Below are 22,196 nucleotides of genomic sequence, written 5' to 3' on the forward strand. Positions count from 1 at the left end.
CTGACTCTCAGTCTGTTTAATGAGAAGAGTTGCCCTTTGGCATCGTACAGGCAAAACGGTCCTTTTATAATTCAAAAACTGAACTGGTCCTCAGCATATTTTTAAGTTTGATTTTATTAGAAAAACTAAAGATAATTTTATGTATTTGTTTTTTGTACAGTATGTATGTATTGTATTGCTTGTCATGTTGCTATTTCGTTGAGTTGAAGTAAGGCTTGTGCATGAAGCTGTCCAGTGAACTGTGCCTGTAATCAGTTTCTCACACTGATCTCATTTTCAAATGACTTTATTGATCATTTAACCAAATGTACCATCAGATTTACTACACAGGCCGAAGTGTGACAGACAGAACCACAGCAGATGAACCTCAGACCATCCACTGATACACAGAATCTAAGTCAGTTTTTTTTCTTAAAAGTAAGAAAATTAGTAAGGCCTCCACAATGTCACCTAATTAAATATTATTTTAACATGTTGTGAACACATTGATCCTTTATTTTTTTCGTATATTTTCTTGCCAGTGGTTTGATAATTTAGCCATAGCTTCTGAAATAACAGAAAAAAACCTCACAGACTACTACTCGGCAACGTGTCTTCAGGTCAACGTATGAAGATGATAACCACTGTCAGCACAAACAGAATAAAGCCTACGTTTAAAGGCCATACGACAAACAAACAAAAAAAACATATTACAAGTGCTTGGATCAGTACTTTTTTGAGACACCCAACATTTACAGTAAAGAAATGTGTGTCCAACGTAACGCATATCGTAATATACAGTATAACTACTGGAATTGGCAACGTGTTGTGTCTCCTCTCGATCCTCTCACCCCCACTGGCTGGAAGCTGTTCCAGAGAATGACCATGTCCTCTAAACAGATAACGCCCAACTTCCGTGTTAGAAGTGGCTCAGGCCTGGATCCTCCCAGCTCAGCATTCTCAAGAGGGGCAAGTTAACTACTGGTCACAATCCAGTCTCATCTCTGTCCCCCTCCAAACTCCTGGCAAAGTCTCAGCTGTCCATCAGAAGTGAGATATCCAAACAGCTACAGCACTATTCTAAGCTTCTCCCACACACCAAGCTTAAGGTGGTCAGCCAGTCCAAAGCTTCCACATTTCTCGGTCAGTGCCACTAAAGCAGTGCTGGATTGCTTGGAGCACTGCTACAGCAGGCTGCCCGGCCACGAGACGATGGTCAGGGTGATTCTGCCCCGGAGCTCCTTCAGGAGGCGAACCAAAGCTGTGTGGGTCATTCCCCAAGTGCCCTTCCCGTTCACCTCGAGCAGGATGTCCCCACACCTACAGGGAGAGAGAGGGCCATTAAAAATAAGCATATTTCACCTGCAGTACCAAGATTGTGTTTTGAAGCTGGTCTGAAAGATTTTGTTCAGAGGTAAAAGGGATATACAGTGGCTGAATACCTTATCCTGCCGTCATTGTAGGCTGGTGTCCCCTCCACGATGGAGCGGATAAAAAAGGATTGATTGCAGTTGACCTCCTCCTGACCTCCCACAATACTGAAGCCCAGGCTGCCTGAAGTGCTCCGCCGCAGGACGATGTCTTTGCAGCAGTAGAGATGCCTGCATCAGCCAACAGGGAGATTAGCAACACTAATCTCTCAACTGCATCTATAAATTACATATACTGTATATCTATACTGAGTACATGTGCAGGAGCCAGACCGCTGAGCTGCGTCCCGCTCAGAAGACCTGGCTGCTTTTTTAATGAAGGTGTGATTTCTCACTTCCCTGAAGATGTGAGGCAGTGAGAGTAGTTGGACTTCTATATCAGTCTCGTACAGACAGCCCACAGCTAAATGAAAATTACATTCAAATCCTTTCAGCTGCCTCTGTGGTCGAGGCTGCATTTTCACGGCAAATCAGTACTTGGTTTCAACTCCTAATCAATTCCCTATTATGGGAGAAACACAATTTTATTTTTTCTTATTTTATGAAAGCAGGAGCAGCAGGTGTTTATTGCTATCAGCACACCCCTGTCTTCCTGAATACACACTGTAGTGTAAAAATAAATTCCCACACTACAATCACAGAGTAAGTTTTTAATTCTTAGAAGTTTTGCTGATATAGTAGTGGGGAATATTTAGGCGTAAAACTTAGTTTTAAAAGTATAATGAGCCTTCCCAGCTGGCGGTGTCAAAATTTCCCTTGGCACCAGCTGGCAGAGGTCAAAGGGACTGGAGCTGGGGGTGTAAATTATATTAGGCTCAGAAAAAGTATAAAAGGGGAGATGGAGTGGATGAAGAGACAACAGTGGAGGCTCACCTGGGTAGCTGCAGCCATGACACCCACAGTGGGGAGTAATCGTCGTTGGGCACCGGGCTCTTGGTGCTATCTGTGGGCGACGGCGTGAGACAAGGTGGCAACGTGCACTCTTGCAGGCTTTCATCCGGAGGACGCATCTCCAAGACCTTGAGCACAACGGGAGAGGAGGTGTTCTTCAAGTTGGCCACGGCTTCACCTCGCGTCACCCCCGTCAAGTCCACCCCGTTCACATTTAACAAAATGTCACCTGCGGGGGAAGAAGTGGACAGTACAGCTCATCCTCTGCCTGGGGTTGCTGCCCTGATAATAGCTTTTTAAAAGCACACATTACAGGGACTCATCATCTGCCTATTTAATATTCATCAACCTCCGTGCTGGAACACAAAGGGATGCAAACCGAGCGCCACCTGTGCTTTAAAAAGCCTCCCAGTGATGAAAGTGGTGCAAAGATAAATAGACAGCACGGTCCAGCTTGCTAGTAAGCAACTCAAAGGACACATTTGCCCTGCGAGGATATTCAAATTAATACTCCATTACAATACACAAACATGCTTCATAACCGCACAAACAGAGACAGCTGCTGCTGCTGTGTCCCCCATGAATACAGTAATGTGCACCTTGAACCATGCACAGGACAGCAGACTCAATTTACTTCTGCTTTCATGAAGTCTTTATACGAGTTACGGCCCACCACAACATTTCTCTTGCTCCTCTCATAAACAGAGCTTCAGTCAGGCGGGGATTGAGTGTAATGACGGGCTTAATATGGTTATGTTTTAAGATGGATATGCTGGAATCAGCATTTGGGGAGAAAATCTCCCATTCCCCTGCCTTCCACTGCATTATAGAAGATCAAGACTGCTGCAATAACACTGTGTGCATCTCCATGTTTTGGTGCTGCAGACCTGACAGATTTCATAGAACAAAATAGTTGAGCACTTTAAGAAATTTTCCTCTGGAACACAATCAGTCCTGAGCACTGCTATGCAAATCTTTGTTTGTGTTTTTTGTTTAAGTGCATTAGAGTTAATTTGCAGGGCACTGAACCACAGCAGCACCATAGTTTGCTGTTGGATGAATAACCTTCATAATGAAACACGAGTCTTAAGTGTTCATCAGTCACTCCCCCTGTATTATATACAGAGTATTCATCACCAAAGCCTCATCCGCGACAGTCTGCCCGCATTAATGCTTCACTGATTTGCACAACAGTAACGATACAAAGCTAATCCACTAAATGAGCAATTATTTCACACAAACACTGAACATTACACCTATTGTACCAAAAGATAAGCGCAATATTGTGATAATTACATGATTAGGTGATTAGACTTTCATTTTACCTTTACGAATGGAGCCCTCTTGTCCCACCACTCCATCAGCGTCCACGTTTGTGACGTAAATGGGGAGGTCCCACCCTCGGCTGGACATGCCGCCCGCCACCGTCATACCCAGGGAGTCATACGGCTCCTTACTTAGAGTCACTGTCTTCTCATAGCATGCAGGCTTCTGACAAGAGTCCTTCACCGGGGACAGAGAAAGAGTAGTTGAAGTGGAGTGTACATTAATAATAGATTTTGAAAGAAACAAGACTGGATTTTTTAACATGTTTTTATGCCCCGCTGCCATGCCACACATTCATAACTAAAGCTATCATCATAGTGTCTCCAGTGTCTTTTTTGTGTATCCACATTCTTAATACCACATTAACTCCAAACATGATATGAACTTACACCAAGGGCACCTTCTATAGATTTAATAATTTAATTAGATCTTGGAGTATCACATTTGCATAATAATAAGGACTGTTTTCTGTGAGACTTGCGATAATGTTAGGAGAAGTCACATGAATGCCACCCATGCTGTGCTACGGGAACAAGAGCCCAATAACACAGACATAGTTAACAGCAAATTGATGAATGACCTCATTAGCATGACTGCTAATGTATAATATATGGTGGTTATTAGGGTAGGACATCAAGGCAGCTCAAGTGCCTCCTCATTCTGTGTCCATGTTCAATATTGAGAAACTGATTTATTCGCAGACGTCGCGATGCGCCATTTGGTGTGGTGAACGAGGCAGTGTGTGGGATAAAGTGAGTGAGATTTTATTTATGGCGAGCTTGTTTGTGAGTCAGATGAGGGAGAGCGAAGTAGTAATGAATAACACATGGACACATTGAGGTTGATGGGATGTAGCTTGTGCTGCTTCGCTAATGTGCTGCATTCACACATTTCTGCTGCGCTTACAGCAGGAGATCACTCGCAGTCACATGACTGACCTCGGGGCACAGCACTGACTGTAGCTCTGTGAAAACTGTCCACATTCACCTCCCCCCTACATAATACACTGTGTGGAAAATGTGTGTCGTACACTGACGTAGTAGGTGGTGGCTTCACATGTTATCTGGTGAGCTTCAGGGATTCTTGCAGGATTTATTTAAATATGTTACCAGGTTTAGGGATTAATTTACTCAAGCATTGTAGACTGTCAGAAATAAGTAATTGTAAAACTTGAAGACACTCAATGACAGACAGACTCAACTGTTGTTCATAGTCACCCCCATTAGATTTTTTTTCCCATTGAATGTATATGAAGATGGACATGATCTGCGATGCCACTTACAGGTTTTTTGAACAGGTTTAGAAGCTCAGTGTCGTGGCTCTGGCCATTGCCGTATTTGCATTGTCTGACTCCTCCTAACTCCCTACTGATCTAAAAAATGGGCAAAGAGGTGACGCGTGACTGGGACTGAGGATGCAAACGTCTCTGGGACACAAACTGTCCTGTGATGGCACCAACCTGTCATTCAAACCTGTATGCATAACTTTAAATATTTAAAAGGCTTAGTTATATAAAAAGCCCCCTCACACAGTTGTCATGAACTGGGAAATTAGCAGTGGAGACTAAAAATATTTTTTGTACCAGACTGTCAGCATATTGATTTCTGCTGTCAAGCTGGTAATTGTAATATGGGGGTCTATGGGAATTTACTGGCTTTCAGGGGGAGCCTCCAGTGGCCATTTGGGGAACTGCAGTTTCTTGCACTTCTGTGTTACTTCATTTCTCCCCTTTCTAGTCTTTCTTCTAAACTAAGCCAACAGGCTGTTGGCTATAGTGGCATATTTACTATTTATAAATAATACATTATGGTAAATATTCCAACTTTTTTGCAAGAAAGCGAAAAAGAGTGTTTTGTAAAATGCTATTTATTTCTTCTACAGGATGTCCATCCATCCTTCCATCCATCGTCTATCCATCCATCCATCCATCCATCCATTATCTACACTGTTTAATCCTCATTAGGGTCACGGGGGTGCTGGAGTCTATCCTAGCTGAGTTAGGGTGAAAGCAGGGGCCACCCTGGACAAATCACCGCGAACCAGGGATCCTGTAGCTGCAAGGTGAAAGTGCTAACCACCAAGCCACTGTGCAGCCCTTTACAGGATATTTAGCTCAAAATTATTAGTGCTCTGAAAGGAGATAGGAGTCATTTTTAGGCTTAATGACTGACTGGCACTTGAACCACATCTGAAATCAGACTCTAGTCTAAAAATTCAGCTTCTCTAATCAGAATTTGAAGAGGGTGTGTCAAGTTGATCATTATAGAAAACTGAACATCCTGTTCTGCTTTCACCTTGGCTCTTTGTGAGAGCAAGAGAAACAACAACCATGTTCAGTAAGGAGCTGGGTAAAATCTTTTGGGGAAGGATTGGTGGATAAAAACTAAATCCTGTGGGGTACGGGGATGTTTTCCATGAGCCAAAAAATAGATGGCTGACAATTTTGCGAGAGGAGAGGAGTTTCCCAGTGCACCCCTCGGATGACATTCTCAGCTTTGATGGGAGAATAATACCTCCATGGATCATTTGCACCTGAATGGGAATATTTATCATAGAAAGGGGAGACGGAGGAACAAAGCTCTTCTCTGTCTATCGGAGCTGTTCTTGCCTCTTGTCTCTTGTGCATACAGTATGTGTCTGTATGAGCTACTCACCAGCAGTGTTTGCTCTATATCCACAGGGGAATACGGTGGGGGACCATCCATGGCCCACGGAGCTTCTTGTAGGATGTCTGGGGTGGGCAGGCAGATCTGACGAGACACTATGAAATGGACACGCTCCTCACTCGCCTTAAAAATAAAACAACAGAAAGTTTCAACATGAGTTTCAAACGATACTTAAGTAATAGTTTAGAAAGTTTTATTCACTTTCTGGCCAAGACAAGAGCATCGATACCACTCTGACGTCTGTGCTACATGAAGTGTATAGCAACAGACAGCGGCTACTTCGTTGGGTTCCTCAGATATCAGCCTGACTGATTACTGGATTTGATGTTCAGCATTTTTCCAATCAAGAATATTTGATGAAATAAATTTAATTAGTCAGAGTATGTTGACCTCTGTCTATACACAGGCATCGGTCTGTGGTCTCAATCAATGTCCTGCCCACAGCACTATCTGACTGGCTACACATCACAAGTAATAGCCACAACAGCGCAGGGTTGAAAGGTTTCAGTCAGTTAAACATAATTAACAAAAGCATTTCAACAAAATTTTGTGTTGGAGCTTAAGTTATTTAAAATTTTGACACCATAGATATATAGATTTAAATTTTTACTGCAAATGCACTCCTAATTTTGATGTATGATTTTGGCATACAATATCAAAGGCTTTCTATGAGGCTTTCTGTTCAGTGAAATGTACAGCACTTCCAAATACTGATAATCAGTCTTCTTGGTTATTGATAATAATAGTTGGTACAAGCTTTGGAAAAACAAACAAACACAAAAAAAACAACCAACAGTCAGCCCCTCCTTGTAAGTTTCAGGACAAAAATCACAAGTTGTTGAATCCACACCAAAAGCTAAAATGTAAAAACAATGAGCTCTAGTCATTGATTAAACCCCCAAACACACCTCTATGAATCAAAGTTCCATATTTTGGAGTTTATTTTACATGAAAATAATTCCCTGACTTCACACACTATGTCTTCTGGCATATAAAAAACACCATAAGGACGAGTAACAAGAAAAAAATAATCGATTTTTTACCACAGCGAGTCTTTATTAGTTAAGCTTAGTGGTTTTAAGTAGGTGGATTTTTTTAACCTTCAGACACAACCAAGACAGTCATTTTCCCATATTCAGTCTTGATGCTAAACTAAGCAAATAACAGACAGATAGCAGATTTAACAGACAGATATGAGAGTGACCTCAAGCCTCTCATCAAATACTCTGAATACTATAAAATGTCCACGGAATTTCATTTTTGACGCTCATTGTTAAAAAAAACAACAACAACCATCATACAATGTAATTTTCAATGCTGTGAACATTACAAGTAGAATTTCAACATGGGAACAAATAACCTATTCTAAATGGTGAGATAATGGGTAATAGGAAAAGTATTTTTCATTCACTGCCAGATCGTAGTAACCTGTTGTTGTCTTTCTGTAATTCAAACTCTTACTTCTGCACTCCAGCTACAGTCATTCACACGTCCACATCCAGGTTGTCTAACAGCCACACAGCCTGGCTGACTGCATCCCTCTCACCGCTCTCATTCCTCAGAGATTCCCACTGGTCTCTCTAGCACAGAGCTGAGTCCTGAATTAGCCAGTCCAACCCATTATTGCCTTAATTGGACTAATTTAATTTCTTCCCTGCTAGTTCTTAATCTCTGACAGAAAGTGCCTGCTCTGAGAGGCCATCTTGGCTCCACCGAGGCCCAAAAGAGCCGGTCAGACTGCACAGACAGGAACTGCGAGCCCAGAAACCCTGTGCAATCAGCCACAAACACAATGCAATTAACCACTATTAACCAAAAACACACAATCACTGACTGGCATCAACCAGGAACCAGAGGCAGCCACATGGCCTGGTCCATCAGGGAGTCACCACAATTAAATACTATTAAGTGCAGCGAGTACAGACACAACAGCACAGCACAACACAATTAGCCTGAATCACCACAATTATCTTTAATACCTCAGGGACTCAGTAAGAGCAGTTGTTTATGGTCTGTAGCAACATGTGGACGCATTTGTCACAACTGTGAACTTTCCGTATTATGCTAATGCGTGCTGTTTTTCCTTTAGCCCCTGCTGACTGACCTGAATAAGCAGTGCAGCGTGTTCGGGCGCTCCGTAGCGTAGATCGTGCCCGTTGATGGCCAGCACGCGGTCGGCAACGCACAACTGTCCATCACGTGCCGCCAGCCCGCCCTCCAGCAGGTGAAAGATGTAGACGCCGTGCTCCTCTGGCCGCCGCACCAGCTTGATGCCCAGCTGTTCATCTGGAGTGCTTTTATTCAGGACCACATGGATGCTGTCGTCTCTCATGGGATGGTGGGGCAGGCCGTGGGGCGGGTGGCCACTGGCGATGTCGAGGCCGTGTCCGTGGCCATGTTGGTGGCCGTGCGAGTGCGAGCGGTATCGATGGCGCTGTTCTCTGAGAACTGTTAGCCGGAGGAGTTGGCAGGGTTGTTTGAGGGTTGCCACGGCAAAGCAGTGGGGTACGTTGCTGATGTCGATGCCATTTACCTGAGAGGGAAACGGAAATGCAATTTAAAAGTGGACTTAAAACTCTGAACGCTTCTTGGTGTTTTGTGAAACTCATTTTACCTTCAGAATCATGTCCCCAGGCAGCAAGCGTCCATCCCGGGCAATGACGCCTTCCCTATAGATATCCTGGATGAGGATGCGAACCAAAGGGGTCTCGCTGCCGCCGACGATGCTGATGGCCAGCGGATCGGACGGATCCTCCCGCGTGATCTTAATACTGGTAACCTCACCGTCAGGGATCAGGTGATGCAGCTGAGGAAGAGGCAGCACTGGAGAGAAGATGTTGGAAAAGAAAAAGGCTGAGTTTAGTTCTACTGTACAAGAAAAAAACTTGAGAAACAGCCAAATAAAACAGGAGAGGAAGTGGGAGAAAGAGAGAGAGCGGTAGAAGAGTGGTAGACCGTGGTGGAGAGGTTCAGCAGTGGAACCAGCTGTCTCTACTCCCTCAGGTTACTAAAACAAACTTGTACAAGCCAAGAGGGAAAATTTCCTTGGCTGATTATCCTGCACAATGTTTGTATCATTAGTCACATACATCTGTAGCAAGTATGCTTGGGAAAACCCTCAATTTCAAATTTCCACAAAGTCATTACTTGGGTGGGGATGCAAGAAAAGTTAGAATACACACAAGCTTCGCACACAGTCCAACCACCACACTGTGAAGATGTTTATTGAAAAAGGCTTACATCCTCTAGTTTTTCTTGAAACAAATCGCTCCAAGATGTTCAAAGGATGTCACAACAGTATGATTTCAAAAAAATTCAATTTGTAGAAGATTTGTTCACTTGTTTTCATCTCAACACTCGATCAGCTGAACCAATATACAGGATTCCACTGTAACAATGAATGCAGAATTTTCTCCTCACACAAACCTCAACATTTCTAAGGTAAATGTACTTTTCTGCAAGTTTTATCTCATTCTATTGTCCCCTCCCCTCATGCCCGCTGATGAATTCCACTTAACAGCAGAATGACACATCCTGAAGGTGGACCATGTGGAGGTGGGTGGGGATCTTTTGTGCCTATTTTGGCTGACAACCTTGGCCAATAACTGACAGAGAGGATGCATTTCTCATCTTATTTTCTTTTTCTTTGGTTGTGAAGAATGTCTCCTTCTCCTCTTATTCCTCAGTGGGCTGTCTCTCCCTCTGTGTCTCCAGCTCTGTAGGCTCGGCCGCTCGTTCTACTCGACGCTGCACTTTCTCCATTCCAAAGTCAATATTTTGTCTTTATCGCAGCAGATTGCTTCAAGGGTGGACAGCACATACACAGAGACCTGCAGCTATTATGTAACCCTTCTTTCTCTCCATCACACACCCTTTCAACCTCTGTCTTACTTCATCCCATCATTGCTCCTTTTATTTTCACCCACTCCTCAGTCCATGGGGACATTGTCATGCCTTTATTTCTTTATTTCCATTGTATTTCTCCCCCTGTATCCACTCTTCCCTCCATCTGTTCTGTATGGGTCTATCCCTACTTCATTCTTCCATCTTCCCCATCTATCTTTGTCTCTCCAGCGGCAGGCGATGAATATTTAATCTATTCTCTCAGCCTCCTCAGTGATGGCCTCAGAGAATAATCTAGTCCCCGATCATTCGTCATCCTTCATTCTTACGCAATGCCACGTTCCTCCTCCTCTTCCCATAACGCTGCAGCTTCAACATTATGCTCCATTATGGTTGACTATATATTCCACCGTTTTATTATCACAAGGGTCGGGCTGTGGATATTGCATTAAGTATCCCTAGAGTACACATTCTTCACTGTATAACATCTTATGGATTCACCATGTCATGAACATTGCATTCCCTGAGGCCTACTCCATCAAGCTGGTGCAAACCTGAAGGCAAGGAGGCGAGGAGGAAGGGATGTAGAGTTAGTGGACAAGGAGATGGAGAAGGGGAAGACTGGTAGGACGATGAGGTAGAAGAGACGAACAGGAGGTGTAGAAGGGACGGACAACGTCATCTGGCACATCTCCAATGACCTCTGCTATCCCATCCCTATCCACAGTGCCTCAGGCTACCACTCTCCCTCCTGATCTGTCTGTAGTGATGGACCAGTGGACTTATGCAATCTGCAGCTGAATTATTAAAGAAACATATGCTGCTGTTACGCTTTGGGCTCCCAGCCATGTCACCCTCCTAGTTCAGCTGAGGGAACATCGCAAATATGCACATTTGGAAATGCACACGCACGTTGAGCTCTCTCTTCAGGGACCTTAAAGAATCAGAAAGATAGTTCCAAGGCCTTTGCCCCATACCTTCTTGTGGCACACTGGAATTCCTGGCGTTGTCTCTCTCCTCAGATGTCTCGTTGCTGACTGCATTGCCACTCTTGGTCCTCCGAAGAACACTGAAGGCCCGATTCAACCTCCTGAAGGAGCGGCTTCTCACTGAAGACCGGTCAAAGTTTCTGACTGCAGAGAAGACAGGGGAAGAAAGAGAGGACTTTTATAGAACGCCTCAGCATCAAACATGCCTGGACATGTCTGAATGTGGCTGCTCACAGCCAATCAAAGCCTCCTCATGTAAAACATAAACAGATGTGTGTTCTTCTGTTGCTATCAACCCCAGTGTGAACATGAAGTACCAGGAAGTCCAGTTTAAATAGTACTCAACAGTTTTAAAGATGTCTTGATGCCTAAACAATACATTGTAAGCTATGAAAAAAGATTTTACAACTGTGACTGTTTTTAGTGATCAGTTTCCCCTTGTTTATGATTATGAGATGAACAGTATATTTCCAAGTGTATTTGAATGGTTAGAACAGTGCATTGCATTAAAGATAAACTATTGTGTTTATGACTACTCATAAAGGGGCCTTTTCACTCTTTCCTGTTTGTTGGATAGTCGGGTAGCTGTGGAAATACTGTCCCAGCTCACTTTTCCAATGTCGGATTAAGAGGGCGTGTGTCTGAGGTTTTGGTTACTTCATGAAACTGTCAATCTAACTTCTTCCCATGAATGACCAGCTGCATGGAGGTGATCAAGGAGGCAGGCGCTGAACTTTTCTTGTCAGCTCTCTTAGTTGCACAACTATTTGTGGAACTTTTCATGACAACAACTAAGTGCCACAGTATGAATGTTCTCTGATGAGACTTTCTGAGACTTTGAGTGTGGCCATTTGGCACAACTATAAACCCTTTTGAACATCAGTCAAGTACAAAGACTCACATTCTCAACACGATGCACACTCCTGCTGCACGCTTAATATTATTCAGCCAAGCAGCAATTGGATTTGAACATGTACCCACAAAGGGAAAAGGCAGGGAAAAAGAAGACTATTAGCAAGCAAAAACTGAAGAAGTGCCAATGCAGATCCTGATATCTAAACTCGGGGTATCAGCTGATATAAAGCCCAGTGTAAATGTTCATCAGGACTGTGAGGATACATAGAGTGTATATTTTTGCAAAACATCAAATGTAAACATCCATCTATGTATCCATCCACACTGCTTAATCCCAATTAGGGTCACGGGGTGCTGGAGTCTATCCCAGCTGACTTAGGGCGAAGGCTGGGGACACCCTGGACAGGTCAGTCTATCGCAGGGCTACATATAGAGGCAAACAATCACACTCGCATTCACCCCTATGGACAATTTAGAATTACCAATTAACCTCAGCATGTTTTAGGACTGTGGGAAAAAAGCCGGAGTACCCGGAGAAAACCCACGCATGCCCAAGTTTATTTGCAAGAAAATACATGCACCTTTAAAGCATAAAAGTAGACCCAGGTTCAGGTTATATTTTTGCCAGATGACCCTGTGTGCTAGAACACCCACCGTGTTACTGCAGTAGTCTTACTGAAATGGATAAAGAGTCTGCTTTTCTTTTTTTGCCTTCCGCTACCCTTTTCCTCCAAGTTTTATTTGTTCAGCAACTTTCAACAAGCTCAAATAATGCATCTTTTTTTGAGCAAGGAGGAGCGAGTTTCAACCGGTGGCTCTTTAATTAATAAACCCAATCCGTGCAGAGTACAGTTGCACGGTTGCGTAACTACAGCAGTGATGTAACCAACCGTGGACTCTGGTGACTATGTCCAAAGAGACCTTCCCAAAGAGACTCTTGTCTGGTACTTTGCTTTTCTTAGAGGAAGACAGACAGGCTACAGGAGGCTGCAGTGGAGAAGCAGCAGCCCCTGCCTGGCTGCTCCGAGCACAGGCCAGAGAGCCTCTGCAGCACCCCTCCCTCCCTCCCTCCCTCCCTCCCTCCCTCCCTCTGCGGGCCCAGGGAGATGCAAGGGCTCCTGACAGCCACATTATTCTTTAAAAGCGCCAGCCGCTTCTGGAGCTGACAGCTTGTTCAGCAGTAGTGGTGATCGTGGCGGTGGTGGTGGGCGCTCAGCCGGACGGGCCCGAAGTGCTGGTGCAGCGTCATTTGGTGTCCCCACTGCCTGTACACTTACTTTTAGCGTAGGACTAGAATAGCAGAGAGGAACACTGCTTCCTGGTTGCACAGGTAAGAGAAACGTAGGGAGCGCTGCGATCATGTCATTGGGCATTAACACGCGCTTGCATCGGCTATATTTAACCTACCTTTCCTTCCATTTCTCCTTGACTGCATAATGTGCCTGCCCTCGCAGTGACTTTCTCCCTCTGTATTTCTCTACTGTTTCCCATGAAGAGAGATTTTATGGATTGGTGAAAAAACAAGGCAGTAGAGCTAATTGGTTAATAGGATTTCTATCAGAGGCCATTAGGCAGAACAAAGACTGTATTTGAGGTTGAATGAGCAGTGAGGTTATACTGTATGTTGGGAAGCTGTAGGTGTAATGTATGTCTGAGCACAGATCACTGGCATCTGGTTTTGACTGGGCGACTATGTAACAGACAGGAGAGCTCTCTACCCTCTATTGATTTTCAGTCTGTCATTCAGGCCAACATACTCCTTCTGTTCAGTTAACGTCATGCAGGACTGAACGTGACCACACACAAACACACAAACGTCCTTTCGCCCACTCACACTCACTCTTCTTGGTGCTGCTGCGAGCCGCCAGGCTGGTCGTGCTGCCCGACTGGCTGTTGTCCTCCATGCTGGGGTCGAAGGCGGGGTTGACCAGGCCGGGTTCGTCTGACAGGAGGGCCACGGCGGCGGAGGTGGGGCCGTCGTTGGGCAGCGTGGCGATGGTGAGCTCTGACGTGCTGTCGGTGCATTCACCCTCCTGCGAGCGTCGCTTCCTGTCCGCCGAGAGCCCATAGTGAGAGGCGCCTTTACACCTGCAGGCACGCAAAACAAAAAGGTCAGCCTCAAACTCGGATTACAGATTGGGTTCAATTAATACTGTTGATGAAGTGGAGACACTGATGATGGGTTGCAGCAATGAACTAAATGCTGAAGCAGTCAGAGTGAAAGTCAACAGATTCATGCTAACAACTAAAGAAAAGGTCAGATTCTCGAGACTAATGCAAGCAGATTTCAGCAGCTCCTCCAGCCTGAGGCTTTCTGCACACTGACCTCTATCGTCTGCATTGGGACCACCTCACACAAAGACTGCTTATCTGACCTCAACACTCAAACAGCACCTCTTTAAGATACCACACTGCCTGTACAATAAGACACAACAACAAATGCGATGGCAGGATGCTCTCACTTAGAATTCACAAGGTAGCACTCGGAGAATGTCATATTTACTCTCACAAGGGAAAAAAAACTGTTTCTTCTGCTAGCACACCTTCCCTGTGACAATATCTGTAATCACATGTAGGGTTTTTTCTATTTTGCTCTGAGTGTGAGCATCCCTGACAGATGATTGAATCCAAATGGAAAAAAGCAGCCATTAGTGAGGAGGGAGGGTGGGTAGCTGACACAACATTTGAATATAGAGATCGCTTGAATGTTGCTTTTCTCAAAAACAAACCTTATTCCTAAGTTCCAGATGTCTTCACACTGTCAGTAATACCACAACTGCAACACATTTCCACAATCTCTCTCTAGTACACAGACAAAATCATGTGGATATTATGCTACACGCCATAAAAGGCTTTTCACACTGACAATATTAAATTGGGAATGTTTGTGTGTGAATTAAAGATATCCCTACAGAGCAGGGTATTATGTTGTTGTAGAATTTTCCTCCATCTGTAAGCCATGAAGACTTTGAGCTGACGCTTCATCAGAGGCAGGAATAACTCTGGCTTGTCTCTCTGGCTGTCTCTGCGGAGCCATCAGCACAAACATTAACTGGGTTTTAATGAGCTGGATCAAACCCAGGGTCCGCTTCAATGGTAGCTCAGAAAAACAAGAGGAGCGGCATCCATTCTCCTGTGCCGCGAGGTCATGTGTGGAGGATATGGAGCCAAAAAGGAGCGGTTACGTAAGAAGCAAGGTAAAATGGTGGACATCATATCAGAGACACGGAGAAACAGGATTACACTCCGATGAACCGCTGGAGCACGGGGAGGCCTTTGGCCCCCTCAGGGCAGCACATTACCACGAGCAGCATTTTGTCTCAATAACAGAGCTGTCTGGGTGGGTCATGCACTCTGTCTACATTTAACAAGAAAAATCATTTCATCCTGAAGTGGGTTCTACATCTCACTTGCAGCCACGAGTCAGACTCCTGGTCAGATACAACACGGCACAAAGCAGAAGTGCCTATTGATCTCGATCTGTGAACCCTGTGACATCACGCTGCCACATGCTGCATGTGTGTGTACCTGTGTGGGCAGTGCCACTGTGAGTTATTCCTGTTCTTTCAGTTAGTAAATTGAATGCTATCAAGCATGTCCATGCAGCAACATACCACTTAACTGAGTGAAGTGGCTGAATAGAGCAATATTTCACTCAGCAGCAGAGCAGAAGGGAGCGCTGCAGTCTGAGGGGGCAGAAGCTTTCCTCGTGTCTCTCACTGTCAATTAGAAGAATTAAAGCTGAACACTGTTTTAAAACACCACTGGGACATGCCACACTGTGAACTGAAACTCCCCAAACCAAAACCTGTGTGCACAAAGATGCATGGAATGAGTACATGTGTGCAGGTTCATATGGGCTATTTTCCACTGCAGGGACTTGTGGGCCGTTGTAGGGTGGACCAGACTTTTGTGCATGTTCTGACCGCAAGCCCTAATGAGAATCCACAGGGGCGGTCCCAGTAGATTCTCTTTCAGGGCTATTTTCAGTGGAGCAAAAGGTACCTCCTGCAGGGTAGGTGTTTCTGAACAGCTCTGGAAATCTGTGTGCAGGTATCAATGTTGTTTGGTTAGAGTTGAAAAGGACAACAAGTCAAGACAACAAACCTTAAATTGTTTGATTTATTACATGCTTATAGAACTGGAGTTACATCTCATAAATATTATTTGTTGTTGTTTTGGTGCACTCTGAGTTAATGTTACAGTTAAAGCCGTTGGGTCCTACGTCGCAACGGGTGTAATGACTAATTTCCGTAAAAGCTTTTGCCACCTCATGCCTGCCACGAGTTCCTGCAGTTGACTATAGATACCTGGTGCAATATGCAATTCTCCTGATTTAGTCCAATTTGTATTGCATTGACCTATTTTTTAAACTTCTTTTTATTGGTAAATTGTGAAAATATTGCAGAACACAATGTTATTTTACGACTTAAATGCATATTTTAGATGTTTTGCTATTGTCAGCTGGCCAGAAACGTTGATTAATGTTTCTAAGAATCACAGTAAATACAGCTTTAGCCATTGTATCATCTGTTGGCGCTGCTTTAGGGATGGCAGTGCTGGGCAGATGGTTGCTCAGAGGTCATCTGTTGTTCAGTCCGCCGCTTTCTGCTTTGATTGAAATATTCCCTTATCAAAGGAAACATGCCTTCTCATTTACAAAAACAAGTAGATAAGATTATTTGTCTGCAACTATCAATATGATGGCTTTAGACTCTCAATTAGAGCTGCACAGTATACTGTTTCAGCATCAACACAGCGCTGTGTGCATGAACAGCGATCACGTGACATAAGGCGAATTTACTCAAACATGTCATGCAACAAATATTATTTGTTCCTGATACAGAAAGAAGCTTGCGCAGTTCTGATTTTCTATGACTAATCTACAAGAGAAATCTGCTAATAAAACATGATTTACTCTGATTTAGGGGTTCTTGGAGGAGCTGAGCGTTTTACATTTTTTTATTTTTTTACAAGATACAGAGTTAGTTGACATTCAGGCTCCTTGTGTGCACAGCAAAATGAACAACAAACAGGAAAGAAACACTGAAAAGAAAGATTTGTTTTGCTCAAAGAAATGCAAAATCAGTTCTATAAAAAAATATTTCGATCACAGAAATGACAGAAACAAATTGTGAGCATTTCCTTCCAATTGTTGTCGCTTCACCACTTGGCCATTTGAAGCAGCATCACAAAGCTCTGAATGACAAGTACAAAGCCACATCTGAAGGCCAACCAAAGCAAAAAAAAATCTATATTATGAAAGCCTGTGCCAGTGCTGCAACTTATAAAAAAGGTTCCAAATGTGTTTTTTTCAGCTTTTTTAGAATTATTTTTCATTTTCTATGCAGATCACTGTAATCATTCTAGAAAGATTATTTCTTTTCAAATGGAGTTAATCAAATCGTGTGGTGAAAAATGATGCATTGTTTGACATTGCAATATATCTTAGTCCTACTCTCAGTCAAACAATTGTGATTATTTCACTGCACTCCATAATAAAAACAGATACAACAAGGATCTAATTATGCTGCTGTGGGCATCGCTGTGTAACAATCTGCTCTTTAACTTTAATTCCTCCTGGCTGATGTTAATATCATCTATATATAGATTCTCTCCCTGCCAAAGCTCTGTGTAGCAGCACTGATTGTACCGTAGTTTCTGACTGATGCATTTGCTCCCTTTCTTCTTGGACATAAACCACCATCCAGTGCTGACTATATGGAACTGAAGACTGAGACAACATTCCCCTGTTTCACCACCAGTAGTGGAAAATGGAAAACCACAGTCAGTCAGTGGAGATGGGCAAATACCGATGAATACAGGTTCATTCAGCTACATACATTTTTACAGACCACCCAAATCATAGAAAAACGTCTGTCGAAGTCTTAATGAATGCACACAGATTTTAAGTGTGTGTGAGAGCAGCTGTGAGTACGGAAGATCTTAAGCACTTCATTTCTTGTTCTGTGCTTCCAAGGCTTGGATAAAGATGATAAAAGCCAAAAGAAGAAACATATTTAGAGGTGTTGCTGCTACAAGGAACAAAAGATAGAAGTTGCAGTTTATGATAAGCAACAGAAACATAAAGAGCCATCTCTTGTGCACAGCCATTGTTTGGTGTGCGACTCGTTTAGGAAAAACCTTTGTCTCCTGTTAATTAAAATCTCCTTCCTCCAGGGGATCAGAGTTGCCTTAAAACCATAACCATATCTCTGCTGCTTTAACGCTTTTAATGTCTGAGCTTGAATGTTAAAGAGAGTGTGCGCTGTGTGAGGTTAGAGGCAGGGGAGCATGACAGAAAGCCCTAGTCTTTCTCACCGGGGTGGTCCTGGAGCTCTAGAGCCAAGGTAAGTGAGCCAATTAAGTCCACGCTGTAGAGGTGAGGCATCCATATACATACATTTCCACTTTTTTTCTTTTTCTCATGAACAAATATCCTTTTGAGTATAATGATGGAACTTTGAGTGCTTATGCAAAGCAATTCTAATGCGCCATTTTTGAGGGGATGATCACTGAGCTTAGAGGGGGCTCATTAGCATTGCAGTATCCTTGTCTCGGTCAGTCTCAGTTATCACATCATCTCTTTAAACCCCGGGATCTGTGGCGAGATAAAGACTGAAGACACCAAAACATCCTCGGCGCTCGTCCTCTCCCTCTCCCTTACGCTCCCCCTCTCTATCCCCTCCTCCTCCACTCTCTCCAGCACGCTAACAACTACCCATGATGCTTTCGGATGACTTGGTGGTCGTAACGATGCTGCCCTGGCCGCGACACAAACAGCCCTGTTCTTGTGATGTGAAATAAACACCAGCTCACAACTCATCAAAGCCCGTGAGATTCTCCAATCCTCTTTAGGGGTGAGTGGATTATCCCTCCTAACCCAAATACGCTCTGCGCTCCCTGACTGCCACGGACAATCGTGTTGGGCCACACTCCACATGCAGCGCAAATTACCTCAGCCGAGGTGACAATTCCAGGTCAGGCAGTCAGATACAGAAACACAGTGTAATCATGCAAATGGTTTGGAATCTGAAGCACGGTCTATTCACAAATTCCCTTCACATCTGTCACATCTGACCTGCGTGCGACCCACAATTTGACTGGTTGCCGACTTAAGTCGCGTCTCTCTCTTCTTTTTTCTGTTCTGAAAGCAGCAGGCATTAGTTCCTGATGACTCCAGCAGCCGACTTTCTGATGCTCTTGAAAATATACCCGCGACACCTGACACGAAAGGAACCCAAGAGAAAAGCAGAGAATCTCGGGTTTGCACTGTGAGCCTGGAGGTAGCCTGCAGGTTTTTTTGTCACAGAGGAATGTGTGGAATACGACAAGCGTGCGAGGGTGTGTGTGATATATGGAAGGTTTCTTTGTCACGTTAAAAAAAAGTGACAGCATGTGCTCCATGTTGAGTTTATTCTTAGAGCAGTAATGAACAAGGGGATGCGTTTGATGACGTATCCTTCGTCAGTTTAGAGCTCACTTGGATCTGCCACACTGAGAACTAAAAAAATAACATTTTGCCCAATTGCATGTGGACAGAGAACAAAACAAGACTTCTATTTCTGTTTTTCATACTTTTGGTAAGAAAAGCATCTGTCCAAGGATGCTCTCTATCTGTTTGTCGTCACTTGCATAATAAAGGAAAACAGTGATAGAAAAACAATCTTTAAAATCCACTAATTCAGTCTGGCCACGCTAAACATCTAATCCAGCTTATTCAGGGAGGGAAAGCTGTCGGTCTCTAACAGCTTTTGGCTGAGACTCAAGCATAACTTCTTTGAAAAGAGGCTGAGCAGAAAAAGAGGATGCAGGGCTCTGGGGAAGCACCTGTGGCCCTAATACACAACAGCCAAACAAGAATACTGGTGCAGTATGAGGAGGGGCAGTGGCCATTAATTGAATTTATGTTGATAAAGGCTTGAATTGAATACCTCTCCTTGATTAGATCAGTAGATCAATTACTCCTTTACCACACGCTTGGGCCACAAGCCAAATACATAAAGTCAAGTAAGTTTGATTGGGAGGGAATAGACAGAATGATAGATAGATACATAGAGCAGCAGAGCGACATAAAGACAGAGTAATCCAGTTAATGATGAACTAGAGGAGTGTTAATCAGAGTGTGTGCTGGTGTGTTGATTGGATCCGCCTGCTGTGAGGGGTAATCCCATCTGCTGCATGAGGAGGGCGTGAGGCCACCGCTACAGGGGACACTCTCTGCCGTGGGTGGAAACTTCAGCTAAGCTTGTTTTCAAAAGACAGATCTGCGTAATTGAAGTAGGAGGCGAGGTTCTGCTGGGTGCGACTTCTCCCCGCCTTTGAAGATGAATGCGTGCTTAAGACAAAAAGTGAACGCGGAGCGGCAGCAGATAAATCCCATCTTTGTTGTTTGAACTTTCCATTGTGCTCCCTTGTGCAGCGCAAGCAGTGGCTGGGCAGGTTTGGCGTGCTCGTCACCTCTCAGGGTTTACGAGCACGGAGCAGAACAGGCCTCCCAGCCAGCACGGTGTCGGTCGAGTCAGCCTGTTAGAAACGGCCCAAACTCTGAGTCATGGTTTTCCAGCCAATCAATACACGCGATCATCAGTCGAGCCTTGACCCCATGATCAGGGTGGAAGAATATTTATGCAGCATTTACTTTGTCAGTGTCTGGTTTCAACCTATAGGGCAATCTCACACTGCTTTTGTCAACACAGAAGAAGAGCAGAGGAAGTAGTGGAACTGATTTATTCTCTGCTGCCTGGCTGAGCTGGATCTCCGCTTACTAATGCACCTTACGTATGTCCACCTCAACAGTGGCTGTTTTCCAGCCCTGCAGTGAAATACTACGTGTACACTTCTCTCACGGAAGTGCAAACAACTCTAACAGTAATCCCCTCCATGCTGCAGTACATGATCATAGAGAATCCCCACCAGGCTGCTGTCCCATATTACTCTTGGCACCTTTTAGCCTATATTCCTCACTCTTTGCCACACTAGCCCTTGGCAGTGTCCTGGTTTCTCTACCTCCACGTGCCATGGTACAACTGCCTGCAACACAGCCAGCGCTGGTCAGCCCAGCCCAAAGCCCTGGCACTCAGTAGGGCACTGTTCACGTGAGAGATTAACTCCACACTGCTCTGCTGTCTGCTGTCAGTTACACTCTGCTGGCTCTCGGCTCGGCAGGCCGTTTGTATGGAACCCCTCCTACAGATTAGCCTGCTGCGGACAGGAGGTGGCAGAAAATATTCCATGTTAAACTCGTCAAGCCTCAAAACCCGTAAACAACAGCCGGACTCTGAACCAGAAAATGGGAAAGGTTAACAGACACCCATTCTCACAATGCGCCGACCTACGGCGATACGGCTAAGAAAGTAGGACGCTTGATGTAAATGATTCAGCACAGATACAAAGGCGTGCTGCACTGCAGAAACAAACATATTTCAATCTTGTGAAATGCTTTTCTCATGAAACCCTCTTCAACCGTCTCTGAATGCTGACAATAATACCTGTCCGCCTCGCTAGTTTGCTGTCTTTTTGCTTGAACAGAGACACGTCACTGGTACAGTAAACACTCTGACCTGCTACTCACTTCTCTTCATGAATAAATGAATACATACATATTTCATCTGTTCTTTTGTGACTGCGTATTTACTCATGAATCGTGCACACTTCATTTATACCGAGTGTTTCGGTGCACATTTGTTTTACGCGAGGTGTAATGTGCAATATAAGATTGATGCGTTTTGGTTTGTTTTGTTTTGCATGCATGTTTGTTTGTGTGTGTCCTCTACATGTGTCCTTGCCCCAGCCTGCTTTCATGTTTGATTGCGGTGTTGCTTGTCGAGTTTGTCTACCCATGCATTTAAATGCTCCCATGATGGATTCACTGCAATGTGCTTCACACCGTAGAATATCATGCAGAGAAATAATTAAGCTGATTTAATGTTATCTCTTTAGGAGAGCTGTGCAAGTTGTTCAGGAGGGTAGGAAGTAGTCTGATTTTTATCTCTCAGCCCCTCTCCCACTGGTCTTAACTGTATTTCAGGCCTGCCAGATACAATGAGACAGGGGGAGCTGCCTGACTACAGAACAGGGATTAATATTTAATCCAAACAAAAGTCTAATTAGTGAAGTCTGCCCCACGCTTGGAGCTGACACGAGGCCGAAGAGGGCACGGCACGGTGCACTGCCTCGGACCCGGTGTAAACAAATGACTCGCATTGTTCGGATTC

The 22,196-nt window shown here is 44.3% G+C and overlaps 1 protein-coding gene across 4 annotated transcripts in view; it reads right to left on the reverse strand.

Annotated features, from left to right (window-relative positions):
- Window positions 1-270: 270 nt before the first annotated feature.
- lnx1 (ligand of numb-protein X 1) overlaps window positions 271-22,196 on the reverse strand; it is a 37,530-nt gene continuing 15,604 nt past the window's right edge. For 2 of the 4 annotated variants that reach the window (XM_023271836.3, XM_023271838.3), the window contains 9 exons: window positions 13,820-14,067; window positions 11,113-11,268; window positions 8,907-9,115; window positions 8,397-8,825; window positions 6,281-6,415; window positions 3,626-3,803; window positions 2,283-2,529; window positions 1,422-1,580; window positions 271-1,299 (listed from right to left, as the gene is read on the reverse strand). In XM_023271836.3, the coding sequence (XP_023127604.1) occupies window positions 1,164-1,299; window positions 1,422-1,580; window positions 2,283-2,529; window positions 3,626-3,803; window positions 6,281-6,415; window positions 8,397-8,825; window positions 8,907-9,115; window positions 11,113-11,268; window positions 13,820-14,067 (1,897 nt within the window). In that variant the 3' untranslated portion in view covers window positions 271-1,163. Of the gene's footprint in view, window positions 1,300-1,421; window positions 1,581-2,282; window positions 2,530-3,625; window positions 3,804-6,280; window positions 6,416-8,396; window positions 8,826-8,906; window positions 9,116-11,112; window positions 11,269-13,813; window positions 14,068-22,196 lie in introns of all 4 variants that reach the window. The other 2 variants (XM_023271835.3, XM_023271837.3) reach the window with 1 other exon arrangement.

This window comes from Amphiprion ocellaris, chromosome 2 (assembly GCF_022539595.1).
Source record: "Amphiprion ocellaris isolate individual 3 ecotype Okinawa chromosome 2, ASM2253959v1, whole genome shotgun sequence".
NCBI lineage: Eukaryota > Metazoa > Chordata > Actinopteri > Pomacentridae > Amphiprion > Amphiprion ocellaris.